The sequence below is a fragment of the Neopsephotus bourkii genome, unplaced genomic scaffold (genome assembly GCF_033783945.1).
Source record: "Neopsephotus bourkii isolate Nb327-2 ecotype Australia unplaced genomic scaffold, CSIRO-AGI_Nbou_v1 NB_1615, whole genome shotgun sequence".
NCBI classification, from domain to species: Eukaryota; Metazoa; Chordata; class Aves; order Psittaciformes; family Psittacidae; genus Neopsephotus; species Neopsephotus bourkii.
The window spans coordinates 5,161,002-5,188,996 of NW_026902090.1; the positions used below are offsets into that span (position 1 = coordinate 5,161,002).

Here is a 27,995-nt window from a genome sequence, read left to right on the forward strand (position 1 = left end):
GAGTCGGAGGGGGTAGAGAGGAGGTGGCGACCCGGGGTCGCGCCGAGTACTCGTACCGGGAAGAGGCAGTGAGGGTGGGTCGTGCGGCGGCAGGAGGCGCCAGGGCAGGCCCCTCCTTCATCCGTCGCAGACATGTACATCAAGCAGGTAAGCCTGCGGGGTCTAAGCCTCCCGCCTGTGCGGTGCGGCGCGGCGCGGCGCGGCGTGGTCTGGGCCTGCTTGGGTGGGTTTGGCCCGGCCTGCTCTGCGCTGTGCCAGGGGGGTCTTCAACCTCGGGGAGGAGCGGCAGAGCCGGGTTCCGGCCCGCGGCAAGAGGTCCGCAGGTTGGTGGCTGGCCCGAAGGCCTGTGCTTGGTTTGCCGCTGTCCTGTGGGTCGGGATTGCAGTTGTTGCTGAGGGGAAGCATCCCCGGCCCAGTCCGGACAGTCCCGCCATGTAAGCTAGCGGGTGCTCGGCCTCCGCCGGTTCCTGCGGCTAGCTTCAGTGAATGCAGGTGTGAAGTGGCGCTGGGGGAGGCCTTTGTAAGACTTGGCGGGCTTTGCGGGGCCCTTTGGACGGGGCAGCCCTGTCGTCCTGGCCGCGCCCTAGGGTCGGGAGGCTCCTACCAGTGTGGGGCTTGTAGACAAAGGGCTCTCCTAAGCCGTTCGGCGGCATTTTTCAGTCTTTCAGCTGTTAAAAGTTGTGGCTTTTTTTTTTTTTATTTTCTTTGTTTTGTACCTGCATGTGGTTTCATTGAGGAAACGTGTGTGTTTTGGGTGTGAATTAAAACTGATTCTGTCTGCCCCTTTCACCAGGAGAAACAGGTTACTCTTTGGGATGCCTTAGGCCCCTGGGCATGGACCATATAACCTGTTAAAATTTCGTCCGTGATGAGCAATCTGCAGTTAGAAACAAAGTCCTTGTCTGGACGTCTTCCAAACTGCTTTTGAGATTGAGGCGATCATCAATGTTACTTCTATAGTATATTCTTGCATAGTATACTATAGCTGAATTTTTACAGCTACTTTCATACCATTGCCTATGCATGGATTCACATTTCTCAGTGGGCTCAAAATTGGCCTGTATTTCTGACAGTCTGCAACTCTATTAAGATGAATACTGTATCATGTTTGAAAGTGTGTGTTCTGCATAAAAATCCGGCTTTCATCAACTGTTTATCTGCCCAGGGAGTGTTTCAAATGCCTTTTGATTGTGTGCATTGCATTAAAGTCTTTGAATAAGAATTCTTGTTTTTCAGGTTTGAATTGCACAAAAGTAGTTAGTAGTGAAGATACATAGAATCAGAGTAAGGAGTCCAAATTATGTCAGAATAGGGGAAATAAGTTTCATCTGGAAAAAAAGAAATTTAGGTGGCCAAAAACCAATACTGTTCAGGGAGCTGTAGAAGACAGTGTAAGAAGGTGTGAACATGAGAACAAAGCAGATAAGGGTGAATTTAGTTCCACCAGTATCCCTTATTTTGTTGCTTCCCAAAAATCATTTATGGAGTTAAACTATTTAACTCTTAATCCAAGGCTATACAAGGCAATGAACAAGTTACGAGGCTTCAGAATATGTAGGGTGGGTGGAATGAGAAACTATCTAGGAAAAAATCTTTGAGTGGCTGAAATGATGTTCAGTCTCCCTGTATCGTACCCTTTTGGTCCCTGAGTATGTGAGTAGTAGAACTTTGTGCTTCTATAGGAGTAGCCAAAAATAGTGACCTTATTGGGTTGGGTTTACCTTTTCATAGAGATTTTCAGGTTCTTATGAGAATAAAGGAGGTGAAATATTCCATTCTGGATATTTTTAGGATACAGGTGAACTACAAAAATACTAGAGATTTATTTCTGTGCTATGGGCAGGGACACCTCACACTAAACCATATCACCCAAGGCTTCATCCAGCCTGGCCTTGAACACTGCCAGGGATGGAGCATTCACACCTCCCTGGGCAACCCATTCCAGTGCCTCACCACCCTAACAGGAAAGAATTTCTTCCTTATATCCAATCTAAACTTCCCCTGTTTAAGTTTTAACCCATTTACCCTTGTCCTGTCACTACAGTCCCTAACGAAGGGTCCCTCTCCAGCATCCCTATAGGCCCCCTTCAGATACTGGAAGGCTGCTATGAGGTCTCCACACAGCCTTCTCTTCTTCAGGCTGAACAGCCCCAACTTTCTCAGCCTGTCTTCATACGGGAGGTGCTCCAGTCCCCTGATCATCCTCATGGCCTCCTCTGGACTTGTTCCAACAGTTCCATTCCTTTTTACATTGAGGACACCAGAACTGCACACAGTACTCCAGGTGAGGTCTCACGAGAGCAGAGTAGAGGGGCAAGATCGCCACCTTTGACCTGCTGGTCACACTCCTTTTGATGCAGCCCAGGATACAGTTGGCTTTCTGGGCTGCAAGCACACACTGAAGCCAGCTCATGTTCATTTTCTCATCGACCAGCACCCCCAAGTCCTTCTCCGCAGGGCTGCTCTGAATCTCTTCTCTGCCCAACCTGTAGCTGTGCCTGGGATTGCTCTGACCCAGGTGTAGGACCTTGCACTTGTCATGGTTAAACTTCATGAGGTTGGCATCAGCCAACCTCACAAGCGTGTCAAGGTCCCTCTGGATGGCATTCCTTCCCTCCAGCGTATCAACCGAACCACACAGCTTGGTGTCATCGGCAAACTTGCTGAGGGCGCACTCATTCCCACTGTCCATGTCACCGACAAAGATGTTGAACAAGACCGGTCCCAACACTGATCCCTGAGGGACACCACTCGTTACTGGTCTCCAGCCGGACATTGAGCCATTGACCACAACTCTTTGCATGCAGCCATCTAGCCAGTTCTTTATCCACTGAGTGGTCCATCCATCAAATTGATGTCTCTCCAATTCAGAGACAAGGATGTCATGTGGGACAGTGTCGAAACCTTTGCACAATGCCGGGTAGATGACATCAACTGCTCTACCCCTGTCCATCAGTTCTGTAGCCCCATCATAGAAGGCCACCAAATTGCTCAGGCAGGATTTCCCCGTAGTGAAGCCATGCTGGCTGTCACCAAGCACCTTGCTGTTTTTCATGTGCCTTAGCATGCCTTTCAGGAGAATCTGCTCCAAGATTTTGCCAGGCACAGCTGAGACTGACTGGTCTGTAATTCCCTGGGTCACCCATTTTCCCCTTCTTGAAAATGGGGGTTATATTTCCCTTTTTCCAGTTGTCGGGAACTTCACCTGACTGCCATGATTTTTCAAATATGATGGCCAGCAGCTTAGCAGCTTCATTCGCCAGCTCCTTCAGGACCCGAAGATGGATTTCATCAGGACCCATGGACTTGTGTGCGTTCAGGTTTTTAAGATGGTCTCAAACCAGATCCTCCTACAGTGGGCCCAAGTTCTTCATTCTCACAGTCCTTGCGTCTACCTTCCAAGACTTGGGTGGTGCAGTCAGAGCCTTTGCCAGTGAAGACTGAGGCAAGGAAGTCATTCAGAACCTCAGCCTTCTCCAAATCCTGTGTAGCTAATTCTCTCCCATATTCTCCCAATATGGGTGCTTTGAATTTAGATAAGTACATGTATGAAATGAAAACTCTGTCTTGCCCAAGGAGAGGGAGCACAGACACTTGCAGTTCAAAAAGGTTTAGATAGGCAAGGTATTGGAGGAAGTTGTACTGGAAGACTCTTCCTTTTCCTGTTGCTGGTGCTTAAGTCTGATGTTTGATGGTCAAGGATTAATAGTTTTCTGCCTACCTATATACTTAGCTTCAGATTCCAGTAATAATCTTGCAAAGAGGCTTTGACAAGCCATACTGCCTGGGAAGAAAATGTCTCTGTGATGTCTGAAAGTTAGTTAATGTCTTTAAGGTTTATTTAATTTGATTTTTATGAACTCCAATATTTGATTTGCTGTCTGACATGGCATTTTCATTTGGTATTAATGAGATGGTTTTAATCCATTAGTATGAACAGGTGGTAAGAGTAGTTTTCTGTGATAATCCTTGATAATGGGCTGTCACATAATGGGAGAAAGACTTAAGACCGAACTTGGTGTGAATAAATCAGGGCACTTTCTTCACAGTCTTTTGTCTATTGAACTTTATGGACAGCATTTTTTCCCCACCATTTCTATAGCATGCTACCAGTCCTATGCCATTGATTTGAAGGTACTTGTTTCTTAAGTTGCTCAGGTGTACAGTTAATGCAGGCTTTTGTAGTAGGGGGGAAAGGCTTGCTTTAATGTGTACAGTATTACTTCTAGGCTTTTTGCTCTTTTGTATGTGCTTCTCAGGTACCAAGTATAATGCTCATCTTCTGGAATATGGACTATATTCGAAGATGTGAAAGAAAACAGAGAATGGAGATGGGACCATACACCTTTACAAACAAACCAAAGGCTAAATAATTTCATATTCTAAGTTTCAGCAGTAAGAAATATTTTGTAAGATGCTTTGCTGTCTTCCTAACAAGTTCATGATAGCTGTCATGGTGAAACATTGGCATTATTTGAACAATATCTCGCTTCTTTTGGGGAAGAGCTGGGTGAAGGACAATGATGAAATGTCAGCTCTAGTCCTTTTGTAAGTGTTCTTGCTGAGAGATCTGCAAACATCATAAGTTTCAAGTGGCTGATATGTTAATAAGCAGAGCAGAGCTGCTGTATAGTATTTCAGCTTTAATGTTTGGAAAAGGCTGCTTAATGCTTGAATGTGTGTGCTGGTTGTTGGACCACTTTGCTGCTACGTAGCACACAAGTATTAGGGTATTGCCATTCTGTGCTTTCTATGTTCCTTGGCCTGGTAAACCTCACATTGTAATGGAAGAGTTGGAATTTGACATGCTGCTTCTGGTTTGCCATGTGGCTCCTGAAGTTAATTGTGTAGGTTTGTATTTGTCCATTTAGGAAGTGAATTCACTGGAACCAAGATATTTTGCTTTTTTAACTTTTCCCTTTAGGTTGTTCAGTAAAACAACGTAAGATTGTATTGCGTATAAAATAACTAGAGTCTGGTGTAATTATTGCAGTCTGCAATTGCTCTACTTGGAGAGTTTGCAGGTAGAATTCTCATGCTGTGTGTGGATTGTATTATAAAAATTAACTATAAATCTGACCCTTTAGGGTAAGTATTTGTTATATTTGGGCTTTCTTTCCTGTATGTAATATTTGATACAAATACATTTTCTTGTGTGGTTTGTTACAAAAAGATTCTTGGAACTTTCACTGTGCTTTGGCCCAGAAAAGTACCAGCATCTCTTGTAATGCGGGGAGAAAAATCTGTCCCTAAAGTGATGCTTAGGTGAGGGGCAGGTTTTATGATACAAGTTGCTGATAAGCTGGAAGGTTGAAGTGCGTGTGGGAAGGATGGGGGAGATCAAGTACAATTGACAGGAAATATTCTGTAAAATCTTATAGTCCAAAGCCTCAAGAACAGAGAGAATTTTATTAAAATAACTCTTCTCATTAGGTGATCATTCAGGGCTTTCGAAGCTACAGGGACCAAACCATTGTGGACCCATTCAGCTCAAAACACAATGTCATTGGTAAGTTTGATACTTCTAACATAACTGGAGCTGCACTGTTCTTTCAGATGATGTTCACATCAGAGTCCTTTATAGTTTTTAATAATCTGCCTACATTTGTTGACTGTATTTTCTATTTCAGAAACTTCCTTACAGTTACCTGTAACATGTCACAAGGTATATTCCACTCACAAAGCAAAGTAATGGTACTGTTTGCTTTTACGGTGACAGTAGTATGTCTGACTCTTCAGAAATTGAGTGATGTTTGTCAGCTCCTTCGTATGTGGAGATCTCTATCAGCTAGGCTGCCTTTAAAGGCTGTCCTTGCAGGAACAGCAGCAAGGAATTTGTATAGGATTCTTTCTGTATGTGTGTGGAAGCATGATCATTTTTAATAAGTAAGCACACTGGCTACTGTAAATGGCTGCAGAGAAGATGATCCTCTTTCTTCCAGCTTTGGAGGGATGAATTTCTGGAATGTGGCCTGTCAAAAAGTATAAATTTGAAAGTGTAGCTTCATCAATAACACCTAATCTATCAGTATGTTGTTGTCCACCAGTCTCAAGCCTCATCCGTTTTTTTTTTCCCTGTGGATGCCTTGTCATGCCTTTTCATTTGCATTGACTTTAGTGATTGTGCAGCAACTTTGAGACTGCTGACAACGACAGAAACTGAAAATTTTGGACATAAAAACTTAGTGGTCAGGATTTACACTGAGAGTGGAAAAAAGCGGCTATGACTTGAATAACGTGTCCTATTTCATGTTACTTCAGCAGGAGCTAAATCTATCCATGTATTTGTGTTTTTAAAAGGTAAAAAAAAAAATCTGGCTTCATTATTTTTTGCCTTTTTTTAAGACCTTATAGCAATCTCAAGTATTTTTGGGATGAGGTGAATCCAGAGGGCATGAAGTCAAGAAGGGATGAAAAGCCTGGGATGTTCATTACTGTTAGAAGGCAGGCAGTTCAAACGTTAATGCAGTAGGTGCTGATCTTAAAGATAAGACACTGAGCTGTGCTGAAACACATCATGATTACTGTATGTAGTGTAGTGCAGTGTTCTTCTGCCTTTGTTTTTTAAATATAGTACTACTTTCATTTATTTATTTTTTTTCAAACAAAACATTGCTGAATTAGTTACTTGAAATTCATAAAAGGCATGTGTTTTCCTTTGGTCAAATATAAAGAATTGGTGCAGTGCCCAGAAGAATTTGATTTAAGTCTACTGTTCTTACTTCACCAGGAGATCAGTATTAAAAAGAAAAGGATGGGAATAAGTAGGATTGACTGTGGGATAGTGTTGGAGTTTGTAAGTCCTGGTAATGTGTTTGAGTGGGGAAAGGGCTGCTCTCTTGTTCTCAGACACTGACTAAGTAATCCACCTACTAAGTTTGCCTCATTCCCTTGAAATTTTTATTGCTGTATTATATTTGGGTTCTGTTCTTGAATATGTATATGCAACATTTAATGCAGCAACATTAACCTATGTCAACTTGAGGTTGTACTTTGTGTTTTAATTTTCAGTGGGAAGAAATGGATCTGGGAAAAGCAACTTCTTTTATGGTGAGCATGGATTTCTTAATATAATAGCATGGGGATGCTGATGCTACCAGGTTTCTCTGTTTTTGCCTGAAGTTGCTTTACCAATTGTTCCGCTTCAACAAGGAGTGACAGATTGGTAGTTATTTGACAGTGATTGAGGGCAGATGTCAATGCACTTGTCTGATACTTATCTTCAGTTTTTTTTCTCTGGTATTCAGCCTCTCTTACTAAGGGCCTTTTAGGACTTATAAATGGCAAAAAGTACTTACAGGAAGGAACTGATTCTAAAAGTCACCCTTCTTTGAAAGCTGATTGTGATATTTGCAGTTGCTCAAGACATTCTTAGTGGCTAAGTTCTGAGCTGGTTCCATGCCAGTGTGGCACAGCTTACGCAACCTTTTAATGTAATGTTATGAGGGGGATTTTGTAGGGTTGGTGCATCAGTGGAGGAGCAAAGGTGCCAGTCAGAGGTTGGTAGCTTTGTGATGGTAGTCTTTATAAATTGTCAAGTGATAAGTATTTTAGCAAGATTTTTAGCCTGTGTGCTGTGTATTTGTAGAGGAAAGCTCATGATTCCCTACTTGTGCAGCATTGTTAAAGCTTATGCAGTAAAACAGTTGTGGTGGTGACGATGAGACAGAGTAATTCTGGTGTGCAGCAGGCTGAGTGACGAAGTTAATTGACATTGTAAGATATTAGCAGTGTCATGACTGTACTATACAGTAGGAAAACAGTATGTTTTGAGTTAAAGAAACTGCTGCATATCTCCCTGAAGGAAAGAATAAATCTTTTGTTTCTTTACTATTTTATTACAGCAATTCAGTTTGTCCTCAGTGATGAGTTTAGTCATCTTCGCCCAGAGCAGAGACTGGCTTTGTTGCATGTAAGTGAAGCTGTATAACACCAAGACTAAAGAATAAGCTAATGCATTTGAGTGTTACTACAGAAATGGTAAGTTGCTGGGCTGTGGCTGTTTGAAGCCAATTATTTTAAAAGCATCCTTAAACGTTTTTTGTTTCCCTTTGGCAAAAGGGAATTTATTACAAAGTAATACACTAAGCTGATAATGCATGCTGGTGAATGTGTAGCCCAGACTTTCAGAAATAAAAAATAGGTATTGGATCTTACATAGATGCTTTTGGCTCTCAAATCTTTGGATGTAAAGGGGGCAGTGGGGTTGTCAGGAAAAAGGGGAGGTGACTGAGCTCAAAATCCTTCTAAGATGGAAATTATCTAACCAAATTTTCTCCTTCCTTAGGAAGGGACAGGCCCTCGTGTTATTTCAGCCTTTGTGGAAATTATCTTTGACAATTCGGACAACAGGCTGCCGGTAAGCTGGAAGTGATACTTGGGAAATAGACCATAATTTCAAACTCTGGTAATCTCAGGATTACAGAAGTCTTTGTTACAATAACAGCTTTTATATAATCGTAGAATGGTTTGGGTTGGAAAGGACCTTAAGATTATTTAGCTCCAACCCCCCTGACATGGGCAGGGATGCCTCACTCTAGACCATGTTACCCAAGGCTCTGTCCAGCCTGGCCTTGAACACTGCCAAGGGTGTAGCATTCACAACTTCCCTGGGCAACCTGTTCCAGTGCCTCAGTCAATTTTGGTAGAAAGTGCCATAATTGTTCTGGATTAGTTATACAATCTTACTGCAAGCAGTTTGATTTACTGGGTTTTGTTTCCTTAAGATTGATAAGGAGGAAGTGTCACTTCGCAGAGTCATTGGAGCCAAGAAGGACCAGTATTTCTTAGACAAGAAAATGGTGACGTAGGTACTTCTTTTCCTTAGCTGAATGCAGTTAGTAGTATTCCTGTGAAATTCTTTAGTCAAACCAAACACTTGCATCTCTAGACTGAAATAAATTTATTCAGTTGTATAATACTGAGTACTGGTAGTTTGACAGCAAAGACATCAGTCCTTGTGCAGTAGACTGCAGACTTTGAATTTACAGTTTAATCCAGTCATTAATATATAAGTGCTTATATAGTATTTCTCTCAGGACTTTTTTTTAATAGAAAAGTTACCAGACTTCATGTTGCTTCATATCCTATCGTTCCATGTGGTATCTTTACCTGTATTTGCCCCCCTTTGCTTCGAGGTGCTTCTTTCTTAATCTCTGTAATGCTATAGTATTTTTGATAGTTTTCCATTTTTGTTCTCTCGTTTAATTTTTGAATTATCAAGTAAAGAAGGTTTTTCAAACAGAGCATGCATTACATAAAGTGATTGTAGTATGTGTTGGATAGCTGTGATAGTTTTTAGCTGTGATACTGAATTTTTACAGCTCTCACTTTTTACCATGAGCATTTTTAATAGTTTCACAATAACATTTCAGGAAAAATGATGTAATGAATCTTCTTGAAAGTGCTGGATTTTCTCGCAGTAATCCCTACTATATTGTCAAACAAGGAAAGGTAAGATTCTCCTTCACAAAGTGGAAGAAATTGCTGTCAAGAATATTGTGTTTCCTGAATGCCAGACTTTGTTTTGTTATTGCAGAACTAAACCAAAACCTAAATCTGTTTTAGTTTGAAGCAGTTCTTGTCGATGCTGCTTTTGCAAGTATTAGTGTTTTAGTAGTTTATGTCCTTTTTAAGAAAAAAAAAAAGTTTTAAAGTCTCTAATGTTGATGTTTAGAACAATGTTTTTTTTTCATGGTAATCTTTGCAGTCTCATGCTTTTCCATATACTTGAATAAAAACCTTAATTTCTATCACTATTTCAGTGAAAATCCATAGATTTCTGGGTCTTAAGATGAGGCAATAAAATAACTGAAGAAAATTCTAAGAGGCTAAAAATGCTGTTAGTGGAGGAGGAATTGAAATACATTTGAAAGTACCAAAAGTGAAAACACAGCAGGGAATGGACTCACAGCATGGCCTCGTCTTTAAGACCCAAGTAGCTTACCAAGGCTTTCAAAGAACAAAGTTCTGGAGACAGCAGACACACAGGGTGGGACACCATGGAGCCACTGATAACTGTCAGCTTCAAAAGATTACTGAAAGGCATACTTCAGAGGGGAATGAAGGAGATGCTGACCCTGCAGTACAGTCTCTCAGATGTTTATCAGGATAAATTTTCCTAGTCAGCTGAACTTGTGTATTTGGAAGAAAACTTCAGCTGGAAGTCATACGAATGTAGTGGGGATTGATGAATATGACTCTTACTTCCACGATACGCATACTGGCTTTAATGTAATAAAAATTAGAAACAGTTACCTTCCTACGAAAGGATGCAACTACTGAAATTGTGACAAAGGGAAGTTTTTTCCTTGGGTTTAATTGTATGACTGATTTAATGTTGGATTAATGAGTGTTTCATGACCTGAATTCTCCCAAGATTTACAACCCCTATGTTTTGTTGTGGCTTTATGGAGGCATTTAAACTATTTGGTTTAGCACCAGGACTTAAAAGCCCAAACTTGAGTTTCTTCATGCATGGTTTTGAGTGAGTAATGACCTGTACAATGTACATTAGCACTAGTATCTTGAGTTTTAGCAGTAACTGGTAGCATTTGAAGCCTAACAGAATTCATTATAAGCAGAGTAGTTGCTATCCTAAAGTAACTGCCTCAAAAGAAAAGCAGTATAGTATATACTAGGTATCTGAATCTTCTGCCAAAACCTCAGGCAAGCAGGCACAGCAAAAAAAGTGCAGTCTTTGAGCTCTTGTGGTTAGCCATACATCTAGAGCAGGCTATTGAAATCATTGATCTTGAATTTTCAGATCAACCAGATGGCCACAGCGCCTGACTCTCAAAGACTGAAGTTACTAAGAGAAGTAGCTGGTACAAGAGTGTATGATGAGCGCAAAGAAGAGAGTATTTCACTAATGAAAGAAACAGGTAAAAATTGTTTAATAAATGAATGTTTTATGCCACAGTAATTACGTTGACTCTAAAGGTTTATGGCTTTTTCAGTAAAGCTAATTGCTAGATAGGTTTCAGTTGTGATATGTTATCTATAAAGGTTTAATAAGTGACTTTGTGTGTGCTCTTATTACTAAAACGTTTTAGCAGAGGTAGTAGGGATATTTGTACTGTTCACAACACACAAGTGATACCACCTAGCAGTGATCCAAAACTCAGCTGGGCAAACACTGAAGTTTATGTAATGTAGTCTATAATCATTTTAAGTGTCTGAGCCAAGAGAGTACACGCTTGCGTATGTGCTTTACATAACTAGTATTAACAGTTCTGCTGTTGGGATGCTTTTTTGGTGAACTTCTGGACATGGGTTCTCCTTTTCAAATTTCACAAATGTTAACAAATAATCATTGAAGGAAATTCACTAGCTCTAAAGGCATGGGAATGTATTACAGTGTTTAACTGAATTTCAATCTTGTCATCTTTTCTAAAGAGGGCAAGCGAGAAAAGATCAACGAGTTGTTGAAATACATTGAAGAGCGACTGCATACCCTAGAAGAGGAGAAAGAAGAGCTGGCGCAGTACCAGAAATGGGATAAAATGAGGAGAGCATTGGAATACACCATTTATAATCAGGAGCTGAATGAAACCCGAGCTAAGCTCGATGAGGTGAAATAGCTTGTCTAATACAAAATACGACATGAGCTGTTGATTTGCTTTTTGACACTTTTCTTTACATTCTGTGGTAGAATGCTGTCTGTATTCTTCACTAATTTAACAAATTATATTCTTCGTGGAACTACTACTAAGCCAGAATCTTGTTACTTAAGCTATTGGTGATATTTCCATACAGCTGTCTGCCAAACGAGAGACAAGTGGAGAGAAATCCAGGCAGCTGAGAGATGCACAACAAGATGCTAGAGACAAAATGGAGGTAAGAATACTTCTAACAAGGGCTCTTCAGAGGTGTGTTTTGCTTTGTGGGTTTTCTTGAGGGTGGTGGAGGTGGTCTGAAGCCACTGAATCCCACTTTTAATGGATCTTGATGTACTTAATAACAATCTTGTGGGGTTTTGTTGCCTGAAGCGTGTTTAATACACTACGTACTTTGCCTAGGAAATAGAACGGCAAGTTAGAGAACTGAAGACAAAGATTTCGGCAATGAAAGAAGAGAAAGAACAACTCAGTGCTGAAAGACAGGAACAGATTAAACAGAGGACTAAATTAGAGCTGAAGGCTAAAGACCTGCAGGATGAATTAGCTGGCAACAGTGAACAAAGAGTACGTAACAGCAGTGAAGTTTTAAAATGCTATCGGCATGATTTAGCATACTTGTACATTTAAGATCTGGTTTTAGACTGCTGCCTTTCATAATCTTCTAAGGTTTGCTGGACAGATGTCTTAGTTTTTATGATGTCCTTAATGTGCTTCTGGGGGATGTAAAACATAGATTTCTGTGTTGTGATCCTTTTTTTATCACCCTGCATGTTGCAAAATAAAACACCTATAATTTTTTTGATCTTAACTGATGCAAGGAAGGTTTTGTTTGTAGAACTAATTTAAACTTGGTTGTTTGGCCCATACAGACCTTTCTTGCTTGTGTAGTTAAGCTTCTTGAGAATGCTTCGTTTCATCCCTCTTTACGGTCCTGGTTAGAACTCAGTTGACTTCTGTAACACATTGAAACCGTGTAGCATCAGAGAAGATGGCATCTCACAATTAAATTATTCATTAGAAGTGTGAATTTAATAGTAGAGTTCCTGATATTGCCTAACTTTAAATACTGCTTTGTTTGACTTTCAGAAAAGACTGTTAAAAGAGAGACAAAAGCTTCTGGAGAAAATTGAGGAGAAGCAGAAAGAATTAGCAGAAACAGAGCCAAAATTCAACAGTGTAAAAGAAAGAGAAGAGAGGGGAATTGCTAGGTCTGTAGCATTCTACAGTGGGGAGTCAAAGCATTTTTTAAAGATACTGTCTATACAATGCATATGTGCACTTAACTCAGAGTTACTTGTTGCCTGAGGATGGGGTAGCTATATGTACATACAGATGGTCTGTAAAAAGCTACCTTTATGGTTGCTGGGGAGTGGTGTTTGGTGACATTAACTTTTAAGCTGAACTATTTTTGTGGGCTCTTGTGGGCTTCCTGTTTTGTGAAGTCTTCTGGATAATTTTATGGTTTATAATGTGATCCTTTCCTTTTTGTTAACGATTTGGGGCTTAAATTTTAGAGCCTGGTTTGCCACTTCTTGAAAATTCTTATGTAATTCTTAATGCTTGCTCTTAAATTCATGATTTCTCTATAATACAGCATGTCTTTCCCTTCTCAAAATAGGCTTGCACAAGCTACGCAGGAAAGAACAGACCTTTATGCAAAACAAGGTCGAGGAAGCCAGTTTACTTCCAAAGAAGAAAGGGATAAGTGGATAAAGAAAGAGCTAAAGTCTTTAGATCAAGCCATCAATGACAAGAAGCGGCAGATTGCAGCTATACACAAAGATTTAGAGGATACAGAGGCAAACAAGGAGAAAAACTTGGAACAGTACAGTGTAAGTTATCAGCTTATTGTCAGTGTTTTTGAGAGAAAGGTTAAATGCTCAATCTTATCTTGGACAGTGAGATTTTAGTGCCTGTTTATAGGGAATTTGAGACTTTTTGGTTGGGTGTAGTCTTTTACAAAGTGAAAACATCTGCAGATAAATGCTAAACTCACTGCATCCCACTACTCTGTATTGACTTTTTCTGGTATTTTCCTTGAAGTGTCATCTGTATTGGTTGTTTTCACTCCTCTCTAATTTTCCCTAAACAGAAGATCTGTTAAACTGTGCTGTAGACACTGCACCTTTGCACAGCTGGGGCTGGTTAGAAGTTGTAGATTGCATTCCTATCCATGTTAGAAAATTCATCTGTCTAAGTATTATCTGTGTAACATTTGGATGTGAATTTTTATCCAGAAACAGTTCTTGCACTGGAAACAGAGCAGTATAATCCAAAAATACCACTCGCGCTTGGAGCTACAGGAGTGTGAAAACTGCACTTATGGTGGGAGAGCTCCAGTGCCGCTATATTGTGCTGAGAGACAGTGTTCTTGGTCTTTGTGTAATATATTTACCAGAATGGAGGATCAGCCTGATGGACTAGGAATGCAGTTGTACAAAGATAGTGGTGTTCTACTATGATACTGTTTGGATTAGCAAAGTAAAGATTCTCTGAGTTGGTGAATGAAAGAAATGGCATTTAATACTGACATTGTATTGCTCAGTAGGAGTTCTGTAGAATTGAAGAGGTCAAATTAGAAGATGCCTTTGATTCCTGTTAAAAACATATCTTGGTTTTCTTTTTCTCTGTAAGGAAAGGTTGATTTATGCTTAGGCTAAGAGCTGTAGAACTTTTGTTGTTCAAAGGGGAGGTGTCTTGGGTGAGAGCTTGGAAAGTTATGCTGGAAAAACTTGGCTATGCTTTGAGAACACAGCTAGTCCTTTTGTATACAGACAACTATGAAAACATCTGAGTGCTAGCCTGGAGCTGCTTAGAAAATGGCAAGTGTTAAATGAGAAAGGGAGGATGTCTATGCATTGGCTTAAACAGCTCACTGCTGACAGGAGCTGTGGTAAAGTACTAGTACTGCTGGAGAATTTTGACCAACAGCAGTATGGCATGATACACAAGACTGGTATACACGTTCCTATCACAAATGCTACTTTAGAGCATGATTACAGTTATGCGTGTGATAGTTACTCTTTGGAGTTAGTTCCTTACCATAACTGAGACATTTCCCTGTAAATAGCCACAGGCACAGTTCAACTTAGTGCCTGTCTTGCAGTCTGCTTGATAATGTCACATTGTTACTGCTTCCTCACAAAGATATATTTATTCTTAGTGGTTTTTCAGTTTCTTGTGAATTGTTTAAGACATTTGTAGGAATTGTTTCTGAATTTTCAGTAGTAATTTAGTGTTGAATAAAAAGAAGATTTTTCTTGAGCAGAGTGAGCTGTACTTTCATACTGTTCTGTTCTTTGTGTTAGAAACTGGACCAGGATCTTAATGAAGTGAAGGCACGTGTTGAAGAACTGGACAGAAAATACTATGAAGTGAAAAATAAAAAGGATGAACTACAGAGTGAAAGAAAGTTAGTAACTAATTGAAATATGTCTGAATCTCACTTAATGTGAAGGACCCCAACTGTGTAGTTGTTAACATGGCATGTAGGTATGTTTTTGAAATCGAGCCATGTATGAACTCCTGCACTTCTCATTCCCCTTAGATTAGCAGTCTTTGAGAATAATAATAGTAAAAAAATCTTCAGACCTCAGTCACACTTAAAATGTTTTCTTCTGTTCTGTAGTTATCTGTGGAGAGAAGAGAATGCAGAGCAACAAGCTCTCGCTGCAAAGCGAGAGGATTTAGAAAAGAAACAGCAGCTTCTCAGAGCAGCAACAGGAAAGGTAATATCCCATGTATTTGAGAATTCCTTGTAGAAGCTTTTCTTCTCAAAGGACAAGTCATAATCATATCTGAAATGACAGTTATTTCTTTTGGTTGTGGTCTTAATGTCATATTTAAGATGGGCAAATTATATTTGGGAGTGGAATTCTTCAAATATTTGTAGCTCTAGAACCCCTTGGAAATTAGTTTTGTAAGGTCAGGGTCATAGAGGAGAGAGCCAGAAATGGGAAACATGCACTTCTGATTTCTTTTTGCTTAAAAAAAACACAACTCCCTGAAAATGGTGGACTGATACTGAAAGTATCTTTTATATCAGAGTATCAAAACTTGACAGAAAGCAGGCTAGAACTTTGACAAAGTTAAAATGGACACTACTTCTACATCTCTTAATTGCAGTACAATAATGAGTTGTATTTTAACAGGCCATTCTGAATGGGATAGACAGCATAAACAAAGTTTTGGAGCACTTTCGTCGAAAAGGCATAAACCAGCATGTTCTAAATGGCTATCACGGCATTGTGATGAATAACTTTGAATGTGAGCCAGCTTTTTACACCTGTGTTGAAGTTACTGCAGGGAACAGGTAATTGTGTTCTTAAGTAAGACTTAAGTTAAAGCAGCTGTTGTGTGACAGTTACTGGTGCCAGTTGATACCTGAAATTTGTAGTCTTTTGAATTTGAGCTCTTGTCCGGTTTTGGTTAAAGTACCTTCTACGTAGCATGACTGTACTGCTACTTCTTTGAGAAAGAACTAGGAAGAATCCTGCCTCTTTTAAAATTAGTCTAGCTGCTCTTGATCTTATCTAAAGAAAAACCCTGAATAAATTACTGAATAAAATGGGTGGCATCTTCCAGTGTGATGAATTCAACAGTAAGCAGTGCTAATGTTTTAATGGTTAACAGTCAGTAAAAGTTGTTTCACTTACAGTAGAAAATCTCATGGATGTGAATGGTCTCTTAACCTGCTATTTAAAAGCTATCTGAAAAGGCTTCAAGTGTCAATGAGTCTGTGTGCAATACGTGTTCCAGAAGTAAGTGCCCGATGGGTGATCCATCACTTCTTGCAGTGTTTGGCAGTTCAAATTAATATAAATTGTCTTTTTGAGTGATCAGTCCACTGTTCTAATTTATGAGTAGTCATACAAATTCTTGCTTTAATGAAATGTAGATAGTGGCATAAGGGCAGGTAAGAGGACAGAGGTGACATGCTCTTGCAGGCTATCACAAAGAAATGTTGATGCTACTGCAATTTGAAATGCTGTCCCTCTTCTATGTCCCTCATCTGTGTCTGCATGAGTAAAGGCGTCTCTTCAAAGTGCTTCACAGTTCTCTACATCCTCTTGTGCCCCATAGTTTACAAAAAGCAGTAACAAATTGTAGCTCAGTTTGCAAAAAAAAGTTAGCTTCTTTCAACCCCTCTTCTGCTAGTCGCAGGCATGCACTGGGAGGTAGATGTGGTCTCTGTTAATGGTGTAGAGAAAAGTAAGATGCAAACTCTCTAAATCCATGAAGAGAGGGATGAATATTGTATATTGATACAAGGTTTGCAGTGGAGCCAAAAAAGGCTGTGTACCCAGACTCTGTATGCATACTGAACTGCTTTTGTGACTGCAGGGTGGAGTGTGAAATTCTTGGCTGATCGCATTTTAATGACAGTGAACAGAGTGCATCCACTTGCTTATTCTAAGGCACAGACTCATAGAGAAAATGGAATACAGCTTTATGTTTGTTACTTGCTGGTACCTGTATGGTTCCTCTTCCCACAGAAATACATTAGTGCTTTCAGCACATTAAAATTTTGCTTATTTGTTGGGCTTGTTAATTAGGTTGTTTTATCACATTGTGGATTCGGATGAGGTCAGTACAAAGATCCTAATGGAATTTAACAAAATGAACCTTCCTGGAGAAGTTACTTTCCTCCCTTTGAACAAGCTAGATGTGAGAGATACTGCTTATCCTGAGACTAATGTGAGTTTAAGCTCCTTTCAAACCTTCCTTTACTTGAGAATTACAAAGCCTGATGTTTGGAATTGTTTATGTGTGTTGCTTATTGCCCACCACTTGCTTTGCTGGTGAATGTCTGTAATAAAATACTTCTAATGTATGCTTCTCAACATAAAAAACCCTCTGCTATAGGAAAATACTTTCTTACTAGGTATTTGCTCTTTAAAGTTTATCTTCACATTTATAAATAAATAAATGATGCTAAAAAGTGGTAGAATTTTATTGTGGCCTCCTGCCACGGGGAAAAACTGAAGAGCTATGTTAGGTGTTACAATTATGGACAGTTTCTCAAAGTTACTGAAAATGAGTTGGGGTTTCTTAGATTTAAAAATGCATAAATAAACCTTCAGTGACTTAAAAGTAGTTCTGAAATAATTTCAACGAAATACTTGCTCTTACTTGAAGTTTTAGCAGTGAGTTGTGTAAATGTTGGCTGCTTCCTCCAATATTCATGGTGGAATAAGATCTTCAAAATAGATTCTTTTTTTCTCCTTAGATAAATACAGGAAAAAAGTAGGAAACAAGCAGACTTGTAGTGTGCTTATTTTGGAAGGGCTTTCCTAGGAAAACTATGTTAATGTTTGTGTCCTGCCCTGTACAGAAAGGAGTAATTCCTTTAGTGGAAAGCATTTTTACTGCCAATTTCTGATCCTTACTGAATTGTCTCAGTAGCAATTGATTGGATTGCTCAATCCTAGGATGAGATTCATGACATGACACACTCTTGGTTGACTTAAGGCTCAAGCCTACCATTAAATGCTAAAGTTGCCAAATCTTGCACTTGATTTCCGTAGAGTATTTGTGTTTCTCGGGAATGTTCAGTCAGTGTGTCATCCTTCTACCAACTGACAGCTTTTTTTTCCAATGTATCATTCACACTATTGTGCTTCTGAGATCAGGGTTCGACATCTTGTATGTAAGTAATGATACACACAGCCCCAGAAGTCTTCATTTGAGAAGATTATTGACTGTGAAGCCAATTCAGTGAATATGCTATGCTAAACTTTCAGGCTAGAGCGTATTCCATTTTTACTCTTGGTAATAGTTCCTTTTTTCCAGAGATCTCTTGAATACTGATACATGCATTAGTTGCAATATACGTGCCACATTTGTATCAGTATGTTGTTCTCATTAAAATCACTGTCATTTCAGGATGCCATTCCTATGATCAGTAAACTGAGATACAATCCAAGATTTGACAAAGCTTTCAAACATGTTTTTGGAAAGACTCTAATTTGTCGTAGCATGGAAGTGTCTACCCAGCTGGCCAGAGCTTTCACTATGGATTGTATTACTCTGGAAGGTAAATACTGCAATTTTATGTGTCATTTACTGTAAAAACACAGTCCCTGAAATGTGAGGCTCATTAAACATGGTCTGTTAGTGCTGTCAAAATGGGTTATTTTAAATAATAGTGTTCTTGACTGAGATGTGCAAGGGTGCACTCGGTTAAGTACATGCTTCATAGAATCCAGAATGGTTTGGGTTCAAAAAGACCTTAAGATCATCTAATTCCAAGCGCCTGCCATGAGTCTCACACTAGACCATGCCACCCAAGGCTCTGTCCAGCCTGGCCTTGAACACTGCCAGGGATGGAGCATTCACCGCTTCTAAATACAGAATTTCTTCACAAGCTGTTGAATTTTCTTGTGATCTAAAATCAGTAGCTATGTCTTTCCATCCTGATAATTGTAAAGCAGATTAGGTCTGAATTCATCCAATTTGTTTAATCCAATTTAACAGGCATTTATTTCCCACAAATTCAAACTAGTGCTTAGGGTGTGAGTATGCAGTTTTAATTACTGAGAGGTGCAAGGTGAATTTTTCTCTGTACCAGACATGTTTGCATGTTATGTTCCCTGAAGTAATCTGTGCCTCTTGTCAGTTGCCTGGAGGGCAGATTCCCTGCAGTCTTAATTGTTGTCTTTTTGTCTCAAAGTCAATATGAGAAACTTCTAAGGATGCCTGAGGAGGAAGTGATTAATTTTTCAGGAACAGCATACTCTACAAGCCGCAGATGCTGCTAATTACTCAGCTCCCTTGTCCCTCTCACAGAAGATCTGAGATCTGATGTGGGTTGGTTTTTAACTGGTAGTGCTAGACATTTGCATTTTCCCCTTCATGGAAATATCTTTTTCCTTAGAGCTGCATGGTTTCAGAAGTTAATTCAGAACAAGCAAAAAAATTTAGGTAATGCTTAAAGGAGATCACAGAAGGAGATCATACTTACCTGGCAGGGGAGACAACATGATCAAGCAGGTGGTTTTCCCAGGGCGAGGCTCATCCCTTGCACTCCAGATGTGCTGACCTCTGCGATTTCCCCAAGTGTGGCAAACTTGACTGCATAATTTGTGGTAGTGGGGGACTGCTTTTTTTCTTTTTAAATTTTTGGTGTCCTTGCCCATGGCAGGGGGGTTGGAACTAGATGATCTTAAGGTACTTTCCAGCTCTTAACTATTCTGTGATTCTAAGTCTGCATTGGTCTTGAGAAAGGAAATGTGCTTTAAACTGAATATAGAATCACAGAATGATTTGGGTTGGAAAGGACCTTAAGATAAAGTAGTTCCAACCTGCCATGGGCAAGGACACCTCAGAACATGTAACCCAAGGCTCTGTCCAGCCTGGCCTTCAGCACTGCCAGTGATTTACCACTTCTTTGGGCACCCTGTGCCAGTGCCTCACCACCCTCACAGTAAACAACTTCTTCCTTATATCTAACCTGAACTTCCCCTGTTTAAGTTTGAACCCATTACCCCTTGTGCTGTCACTACAGTCCCTGATGAAGAGTCCCTCTCCAGCATCTGTAATGGCTGTAAACAAATATATGCAATTCCTGATACCGGTGTGATGCTTCTGTAGGTTAGTTGAAATATTCTAGTTAATTGGAAGAGTTGTATTATAGAAAGTGCTCTGAACATATGGCCAGTGCATAGTGTGCAGTTAATGGTCTGTTATGCTCTTAGGTGATCAGGTCAGCCATCGCGGTGCTTTGACTGGAGGTTACTACGACACCAGGAAGTCTCGCCTTGAATTGCAGAAAGATGTTAGAAAGGCAGAAGAAGAACTTGGTGAACTCGAAGCAAAACTCAATGAAAACTTACGCAGAAACATTGAAAATATCCTTTTTGTTGGGGAAAGCTTACATGATGATAAAGCTGCTGTTTTGCAGTAATACATGGAAGAAAAGTTACTAACTTTTGTTAGTGTTTTGTGTTAGTTGTGGCATTTATTTTCACTGTTGCTTGTACAGCCTGGTTCTCTAGGGCACTGTAGGGATTTTAGTTAACAAAGAAATGATAAAACAGAAACAAATAAAATCCCTGCTTTTGAAAAGTGGTGTACAACCAGTGAAGGTAACAGATTTTAAAGCACATCTGTTGTTTTTTAGATTAATGCAGCTAGGTAAGAAATTGTTTCTATACCACTGCTTAATTTCTATATCGCTCCTGTTAACTTGCTGGTGAAACTTCCATTCTGGAAAAACTTGACTGAAAAACAGTAATTGGAACATACCTTTTCCAGTAGCTTGCTTCAGAGAGTGTCTGGTACTGTAAGCTTCAAGAAGAAAGGAGCTGTAATGATTTGTCCCTGTTAAAATTTGATCCTGATCCTTAAAGCTTAGAGATGAGGTTAAACCCTACAGTATGAGGGTTTCTATTCCTGTTAGGGTTTGTTGCAGTAACTCCTATACCCAGATACTCTTGTTATCTGCAGGAATTTTCACTGCTTCATGTGACTCACGCAGTATTTTTAGTGCTTGTGTTCTGAAATGGCGTTACACAGTCCACTTGCACTGTGGAGAGGAGATGGAAAGCATTATATTACAATTAAACTGTGAGCTGCATGACAGTTCAGTCTTTTCAGCATCTTTGTGCAAATATTCAAGTAACTTTTTCTCTAATCCCTTTAATGCTACAGTGTACATGAATTCTAGATACTTCATCTCAAAGGGACAAGGGAGGCTTATTCAATTTTTTCCTCCGTTATCCAGGTCATTCTGCCCCTTGAACTAAATGCCTTTGTTTTTTGAGCTGCAGCAGTGCATTAAGAGACATTTTTGGGCAGCAGATAAGCAGAACACTGAAGCCTGCAAAACTTTAGAAGTACATATGTACCTTGTTAAGTCAGTAGAAGAATGTCAAAATGGCCTGTTAAACATGACTTAAATAGACTGAACCTGCCAACTGGCTTTGCATGCACCAGCAGTGATGGATACTTTTCACCCTTCTCCTAACTCCATATAGGCAATGTGCAGGACCCAGTTTGTGTGCCTACAATTTTGTATTTCAGTGTGGCATTTTCTCTTCCCTTAGGTATTTCCTAAACTACAGATACATAGGCATATGGTTTTAAAAAGATTTGTGCACGAAGTATTTTTCACACTACCGCTACCCCTAGTGCGCATTGTACAGGTAGCATGTTTTTTCTAACTAGGAGCTTGAATTCCTGCTGATTGTAGTTAAATTACCAAATGACCGTAGTCCCTTTGGTTCAACTATAATTGAACTTTCAACAGGGACTGCTGTTCTGGAACTGAGAAATCTTTCTTGCTATAAAGTAAGTCAAAATCTTTAGTAAGCCCTGAGTTTCCCTTACAAGTTCAAATGTATCCCTGTATTTTTCTGAGTGCCACATTGTAAAATGAACAACCAGATGCAGCTTTCCTTGTTTGTTCTTGGTGTTGATGAGTTGTCCAGGTTACTTTTGTTAGAGATTCTTGATTTCTCCCATCTGACTCAATATTTTGGTTTTATGGGTGTTTTGAATGTTTTTATTTTGATGGCAGCTGAATATGCCGAACAATATCAGTTGAAGGAACTTGGTATAGCATGCCTTTTACAGCAAGGAGTTTTCCTTAGCCCGTGGTATGGATTAACAATGAGATTGACCAGCTAATGAACCAAATGCAGCAAATTGAGACACAACAGAGAAAGTTTAAAGCCTCTCGAGACAGTATTTTGTCAGAGATGAAAATGCTGAAAGAGAAAAGGCAGCAGTCAGAAAAGACCTTTATGCCTAAGGTATAGTATGGGGATACTTAAAGCTGTTACTAGTTTTATATATATTTTTTTCACTAAGATTACTGTTACACTTGCCTTCCTTTCTGTTTAACGTCATAGTATGAGAACATGACTAGAGATATGTCACCAAAATACATTTATGTAAACAGAAAATTCGTATAAAGTTGGAGATTGCTCTGAGGAATGATTGTGTCTCATATCTGTTCCGTAGCAACGCAGTCTGCAGAGCTTAGAGGCAAGTTTACACGCTATGGAGTCAACTAGAGAATCATTAAAAGCAGAACTGGGGACTGATTTGTTGTCTCAGCTCAGTCTTGAAGACCAGAAACGTGTGGATGCTCTTAATGATGAAATTCGCCAACTACAGCAAGTAAGGAAGTGAAAATGTCTTGCTATTAAATGTTGTACCTTTCTTTTCAATAAACTTATTTTTGTCCTTTTGTATGAAAAGTCACTTATGAATACAGTGTAACCGGTGTTTCATCAGGAGTCGTCAGGCGTGTTTGGAGCTTACTCACCTGCGAGGTGTATTTGCATGTTTTTCTCAAAGGCTGAGTGAATTTCCAAGCTGTATTTTGTGGGAATTATGGCCACTTATATTAGAATCAGTAGTTTCCTTGTTCCTGGTCTTGGGAGTTTACAAAAACAAATGTTAGGTATTACCTGAAAGGAATGATGAACAGATTGGGGAAAATAAAACAATGCCTTTAAGCACCTGGGATGCAAAAACGAATGCTTTGTCTGACATCTGTGTTGCTAAAGTACTACTTAAATATAGATTGTAAAGCTCTTCCAGGCTTATGAATTGGATTCAGAAGCTAATACAGTTTAAGAAACTTACTGATTTGTACAGGTGACTTTTACACTAAACAACTGCACAAATACTTGCCATTTGGTGCTTTTCTACTTGAAAAAATCAGAGCAACACTCCAAAAAACTGTGATATTTTGTGCAATTCTGTGCGAGAACAGTGTGAAGGACGGGGTTTGTTTTTTGTCTTTATTTTTTGACAAGTTAAAAATGAGTTCTTAGGAGTGAGGTAAGGCAACTAATACTTTCTTTTTTATTTTCCCAGGAAAACAGACAGCTTTTGAATGAGAGGATTAAACTAGAAGGCATTATCACAAGAGTTGAAACATATCTCAATGAGAACCTGAGAAAACGCTTAGACCAAGTGGAACAAGTAAGGATTTTCTCTTAAATGTGCTTTTACAATCTGTTTGTTTATTTTCAGGCCTTTAAAATGATAATCATTTGATAAATAGTCATTCATTACTCTGCATTAACAGTGGTGGGTTTTGCTTTAAATACCCATAGGTATGCACAAGCAGAGTTGAGTGTTTTACGAAATTTCAGCACAGTATATTGGGCATGCGAATTTTTGTCACATCCCACTCTAAATACACAGCCTATATATACACAGGACCATTATCATGACAGATTGGTTTGAAAATCAAACTGTTCTCTAAAACTGTATTAAAATACTTAATAGAGTTATTTATAAAGTAGCAGAAGATAACTTGTTTGTCTGGCTTACACTTCTGTTTACCCTCTGTGCTGAAGCTTGGTGGCGTTTACTTTGTCCCATAGGAACTAAATGAGCTTCGAGAAACAGAAGGTGGCACAGTTCTTACTGCCACGACATCGGAACTTGAGGCTATCAACAAGCGAGTGAAAGATACACTGGCACGGTCAGATGGTTGGTAGCATCATTTCTTTTTCTCCAGGGTTTTGAAAGTTCACATGTACCATATTTGAGTTTAGAAATAGACCCTGGTATGAGATGTAATAATTAATTTCAAATGTGCTGTAGTAGTTACGTAGCGTGTAACAGATTTTTGGAACTTACTTCAATGAAACAAGATTTTGTGCATGTCCTACATAAAAGGAAATGTTGACAGTTGCACACTGTAATATATGTTGGTGATAGCAGGCTTCTGGGGATAGTACTTTTGAAGCAACCTTTGTAAAAGCATTATCTTATATAGTTCTTGAATTTTGTCTAACCTGTCTAAACCCAGGTTGCTGTCAAATACCAAGTAACATCATCTGTATGACTCAAACTTTTCTGCTTCTCTTTCTAGACTTTAGCAATATAATTTTAGTACATTTGTCAGGCTTTCTTTTAAAGCCATATGTATGTCTGGTGAAAAAGAGAAAGAAATTTTGAGCTTTCTGTCTTTCTTTGTACTCCTTAATATTTTTCTTTAGGTTATCTTTTTGTTTTATAAATACTTGACTGGATAATTGCTGATTTCATGCAGGCATATAAGACTTACCACTTTGGGTTTTGTGCTCTCACCCAATATCTCAGATCTGGATAATTCCATTGACAAAACAGAAGCAGGAATTAAAGAGCTCCAGAAGAGCATGGAACGCTGGAAGAACATGGAAAAGGAGCATATGGATGCCATTAACCATGATACAAAAGAACTTGAAAAAATGACTAACAGGCAAGGCATGCTCCTGAAGAAGAAAGAGGAATGCATGAAGAAAATCCGAGAGTTGGGTTCGCTTCCACAAGAGGCTTTTGAAAAATATCAGACATTAAGTTTAAAACAGGTAATAAGTGTGCTTGGCTTCATGACCTGAAATCTTACTGCCACAAACATCTTGAATGTCACAAGTGGCTAGAACTGCAAATCATTTTGATACTTCAATGTTTTCCATTTACAGTTATTCCGCAAACTGGAGCAGTGCAATACAGAACTGAAGAAATACAGCCACGTGAATAAAAAAGCTTTAGATCAGTTTGTGAATTTCTCAGAGCAGAAGGAAAAATTGATAAAAAGACAAGAGGAACTGGACAGGGGCTACAAATCCATCATGGAACTGATGAATGTCCTTGAGCTCAGGAAGTACGAGGCTATTCAGCTGACTTTCAAACAGGTAACAAAATGGCAACAATTGTAAAGACGCTGGGGCTGAAATCAAATTGTCCCATTATGTAGCAGCTGTATGTAGTAGCAGATATTACATACATCTGTAATAGCAGAAGCCACTCTCATGTAATGAGGTTTGTGGGGGGTTTAAATACTGATAAAAAAGTAGGCTGGCATTTTAAATAGGTTGTGTTACCAAGGTTATAATCCTGGTTGTATTACAACTCTAGCTTCATTTTAAACATCTTGGATTCACCAGGAAGGAAGTATATCTGTACTATCTACAGCCCTTAGCAGGAAATGTCTGGTAAAGAATCCTGCACCAAATCCATTCCCCAGATTTAGTGAAAGTAATTCCTAGTGTTAACAAAGAGTATTAAATACGAAGTGTGTTAAGTGTTCTCTTAAATGGTCATTTGCTTAACTGAGATCTCATCTGAAGTTTACTGAAATAAATCATAGTTGGTTTTGCTTCTGCTCTATGTTTTAATGTACCATTTTCCTGAAAAAACTCCCAAATATTTTCATACTACAAGAACAGTTGGTTTAGATGCTTTTAAACCAAGCTCTGTATAGCATATGTTTCTCACTTCTAATTCTGCTTACGATGAATGTGGATCTCTGCTTTGAAGCAGATTCATAGTGTGAACATATAAAACCAGCTGTTGTCTGCATTGGATTTCACTATGTAAAAATGAGCTGATGTATTGACTGTTTCTCTTTTAGGTGTCGAAAAATTTCAGTGAAGTATTCCAGAAGTTAGTCCCTGGTGGCAAGGCCACGTTAGTGATGAAGAAAGGAGATGTGGAGGGGAGTCAGTCCCAGGATGAAGGTGAAGGCAGCACTGAGAGTGAAAGGGGATCTGGATCTCAGAGCAGTGTCCCATCGGTAGACCAGTTCACTGGAGTTGGCATAAGGGTAAGGAAAAATACTTGTGTTTCATTACTCAGGAGTACTCCAAATACTTGTTTAGATTGCAGTTTAACTGTATTTTTAAAAAGCAATATTTAACAGGTCCTGTTTATTTACTATAATAGGAAGAGATGTTATGGTTTAATATTTAGAAGGCATCTTGCTATTGCATTGTTTTCTTAGGTATCATTCACAGGGAAGCAGGGTGAAATGAGAGAAATGCAGCAACTTTCAGGTGGACAGAAATCCTTGGTGGCCCTAGCCCTGATATTTGCTATCCAGAAATGTGATCCAGCTCCATTTTACTTGTTTGATGAAATCGACCAAGCCTTGGATGCTCAGCACAGAAAAGCTGTTTCAGGTACCTGTCTGCCTTTTATTCATCTTCATTGTGGTTGAAGGTGGTAGTTTGTCATCTTATGTCTGATGTTTAAAGTAAAAGCCTTTAATTATAAAGGACATTTTTTAATATCCTGAAATTAGACTTTCTTAGAATAAAACTTCAATTTGGTGCCTTCTGAAGCTCTCATCAACTTTGTTTTAGGTAGCAGCTCTGTATTGTCTACTGTGTTTAAAGGGACTGCTTACTGTACTTCAGTGTGGTGGAAATAGCCCTGATATTAAGTGTAGTTTTGTTTAATGAAGATGAACTTTTAGATCATTGGATCATTGGAAAAGTGCTTACTCTGGTTTTAATCAGAGAAGTTTTAATACCCGACTGAGTTTGCTGAGTGGCTGTATTTCTGAGAATTGGTACTGGAATTAATGATGATACTTAAAAAACTGGTACGGATCCTTTCTTGATTTGTGTTCTGTTTTAATAACCAAAACCTTTTTTTGAATAAAGAATAGCCAATTCTTTGCCTGTCTTATATTAAGACCTGTCCTGCTTCATTGAAAAGATTACGTTACTAAAAAGCCTTTGTGTTCTTTTTCAGATATGATTATGGAACTAGCTGAACATGCTCAGTTTATTACAACAACTTTCAGGCCTGAACTGCTGGAGTCAGCTGACAAGTTCTATGGTGTAAAATTCAGAAACAAGGTAAGTATGTTGAAGCATTTACTGGGAACCTTATCAGGTTGTGCATTTGAGACTTGATTTAACACGAGTTCAGAGTGGGGTCAGTCCTACCCAGTGATGGATTTCTAGTTACATCACAGTCTTGTGTAAAAGTTCTCTCCCTCCTGAAAAGAATTCATGTATCTACAGATGTCCCGTTATGTTCTTTAAAGGAAATCAGCAGTCTGTTGTAGGCCTGCTGCTGAGTTTTGGAGCTTTCAGGAAAAATCTGTCTTACTCTGCAGCAGATACTGCAATAACTGTTCACTTCTTTTTGTTTTACTAGGTCAGTCACATTGATGTGATCACAGCAGAAATGGCCAAAGACTTTGTAGAAGATGACACCACGCATGGTTAAGCAAAACTGTACTTAACTGCTTGTTTGGAAGATGTGTATAGTGCTATGTTTATGCCAAGGACCTGTAAATTTGAAATAAGAAGTATTTAGTCCTTGTTTAAAATAGTTTTTGAACATACATTTTAACCAAGACCACAGAAGGCTTAGTTTCGAAGAAGCTTGAGTATCCATTTTGTCCCTGTTGCTGTATTTTATAAGATAACTGTTAATGTTACCTTTATACAGTACCTGTAGTTTGGAAATTCTATTCTCTTCCCTCAAACCTTTTGTAAAGTGTCTGTTGCTGTTTTAAAGCTCTTCAGAAAGTGCTGGCTCTTCCTTCTTAAGTATAATTTTATTGTTTCTGTTGCCTCACATGATTTTTTTTTATGGCTTCAATTAAAATGAATGGTTTTATTGCTGTAA

General features: G+C 39.2%; 1 protein-coding gene and 1 non-coding gene across 5 annotated transcripts; both read left to right on the forward strand.

Moving 5' to 3' along the window:
• On the forward strand, positions 1-27,995 carry SMC3 (structural maintenance of chromosomes 3). Of its 4 annotated transcripts, XM_061372641.1 has the most exons (29): positions 1-147; positions 5,434-5,509; positions 7,012-7,050; positions 7,845-7,912; positions 8,288-8,359; positions 8,727-8,806; positions 9,375-9,453; positions 10,766-10,883; positions 11,398-11,573; positions 11,758-11,838; positions 12,021-12,185; positions 12,708-12,829; positions 13,240-13,453; positions 14,930-15,033; positions 15,250-15,349; positions 15,773-15,933; positions 17,177-17,318; positions 18,507-18,657; positions 20,318-20,470; positions 22,224-22,375; positions 22,587-22,745; positions 23,451-23,558; positions 23,966-24,074; positions 24,690-24,937; positions 25,052-25,264; positions 25,984-26,175; positions 26,353-26,530; positions 27,108-27,214; positions 27,519-27,995. In XM_061372641.1, exons 1-29 carry the CDS (start codon positions 133-135, stop codon positions 27,588-27,590), a joined length of 3,654 nt encoding a protein of 1,217 aa, XP_061228625.1. In that variant the 5' UTR covers positions 1-132; the 3' UTR covers positions 27,591-27,995. The 4 variants fall into 4 exon arrangements, with proteins under 4 accessions (XP_061228625.1, XP_061228626.1, XP_061228627.1 ...); XM_061372642.1 differs by lacking the exon at positions 7,012-7,050; XM_061372643.1 differs by lacking the exon at positions 8,727-8,806 and having other exon boundaries at positions 71-147.
• Positions 19,577-19,734, forward strand: LOC133222753 (U1 spliceosomal RNA). Its single transcript, XR_009728366.1, has one exon. It is a non-coding gene; the product is annotated as a U1 spliceosomal RNA (small nuclear RNA).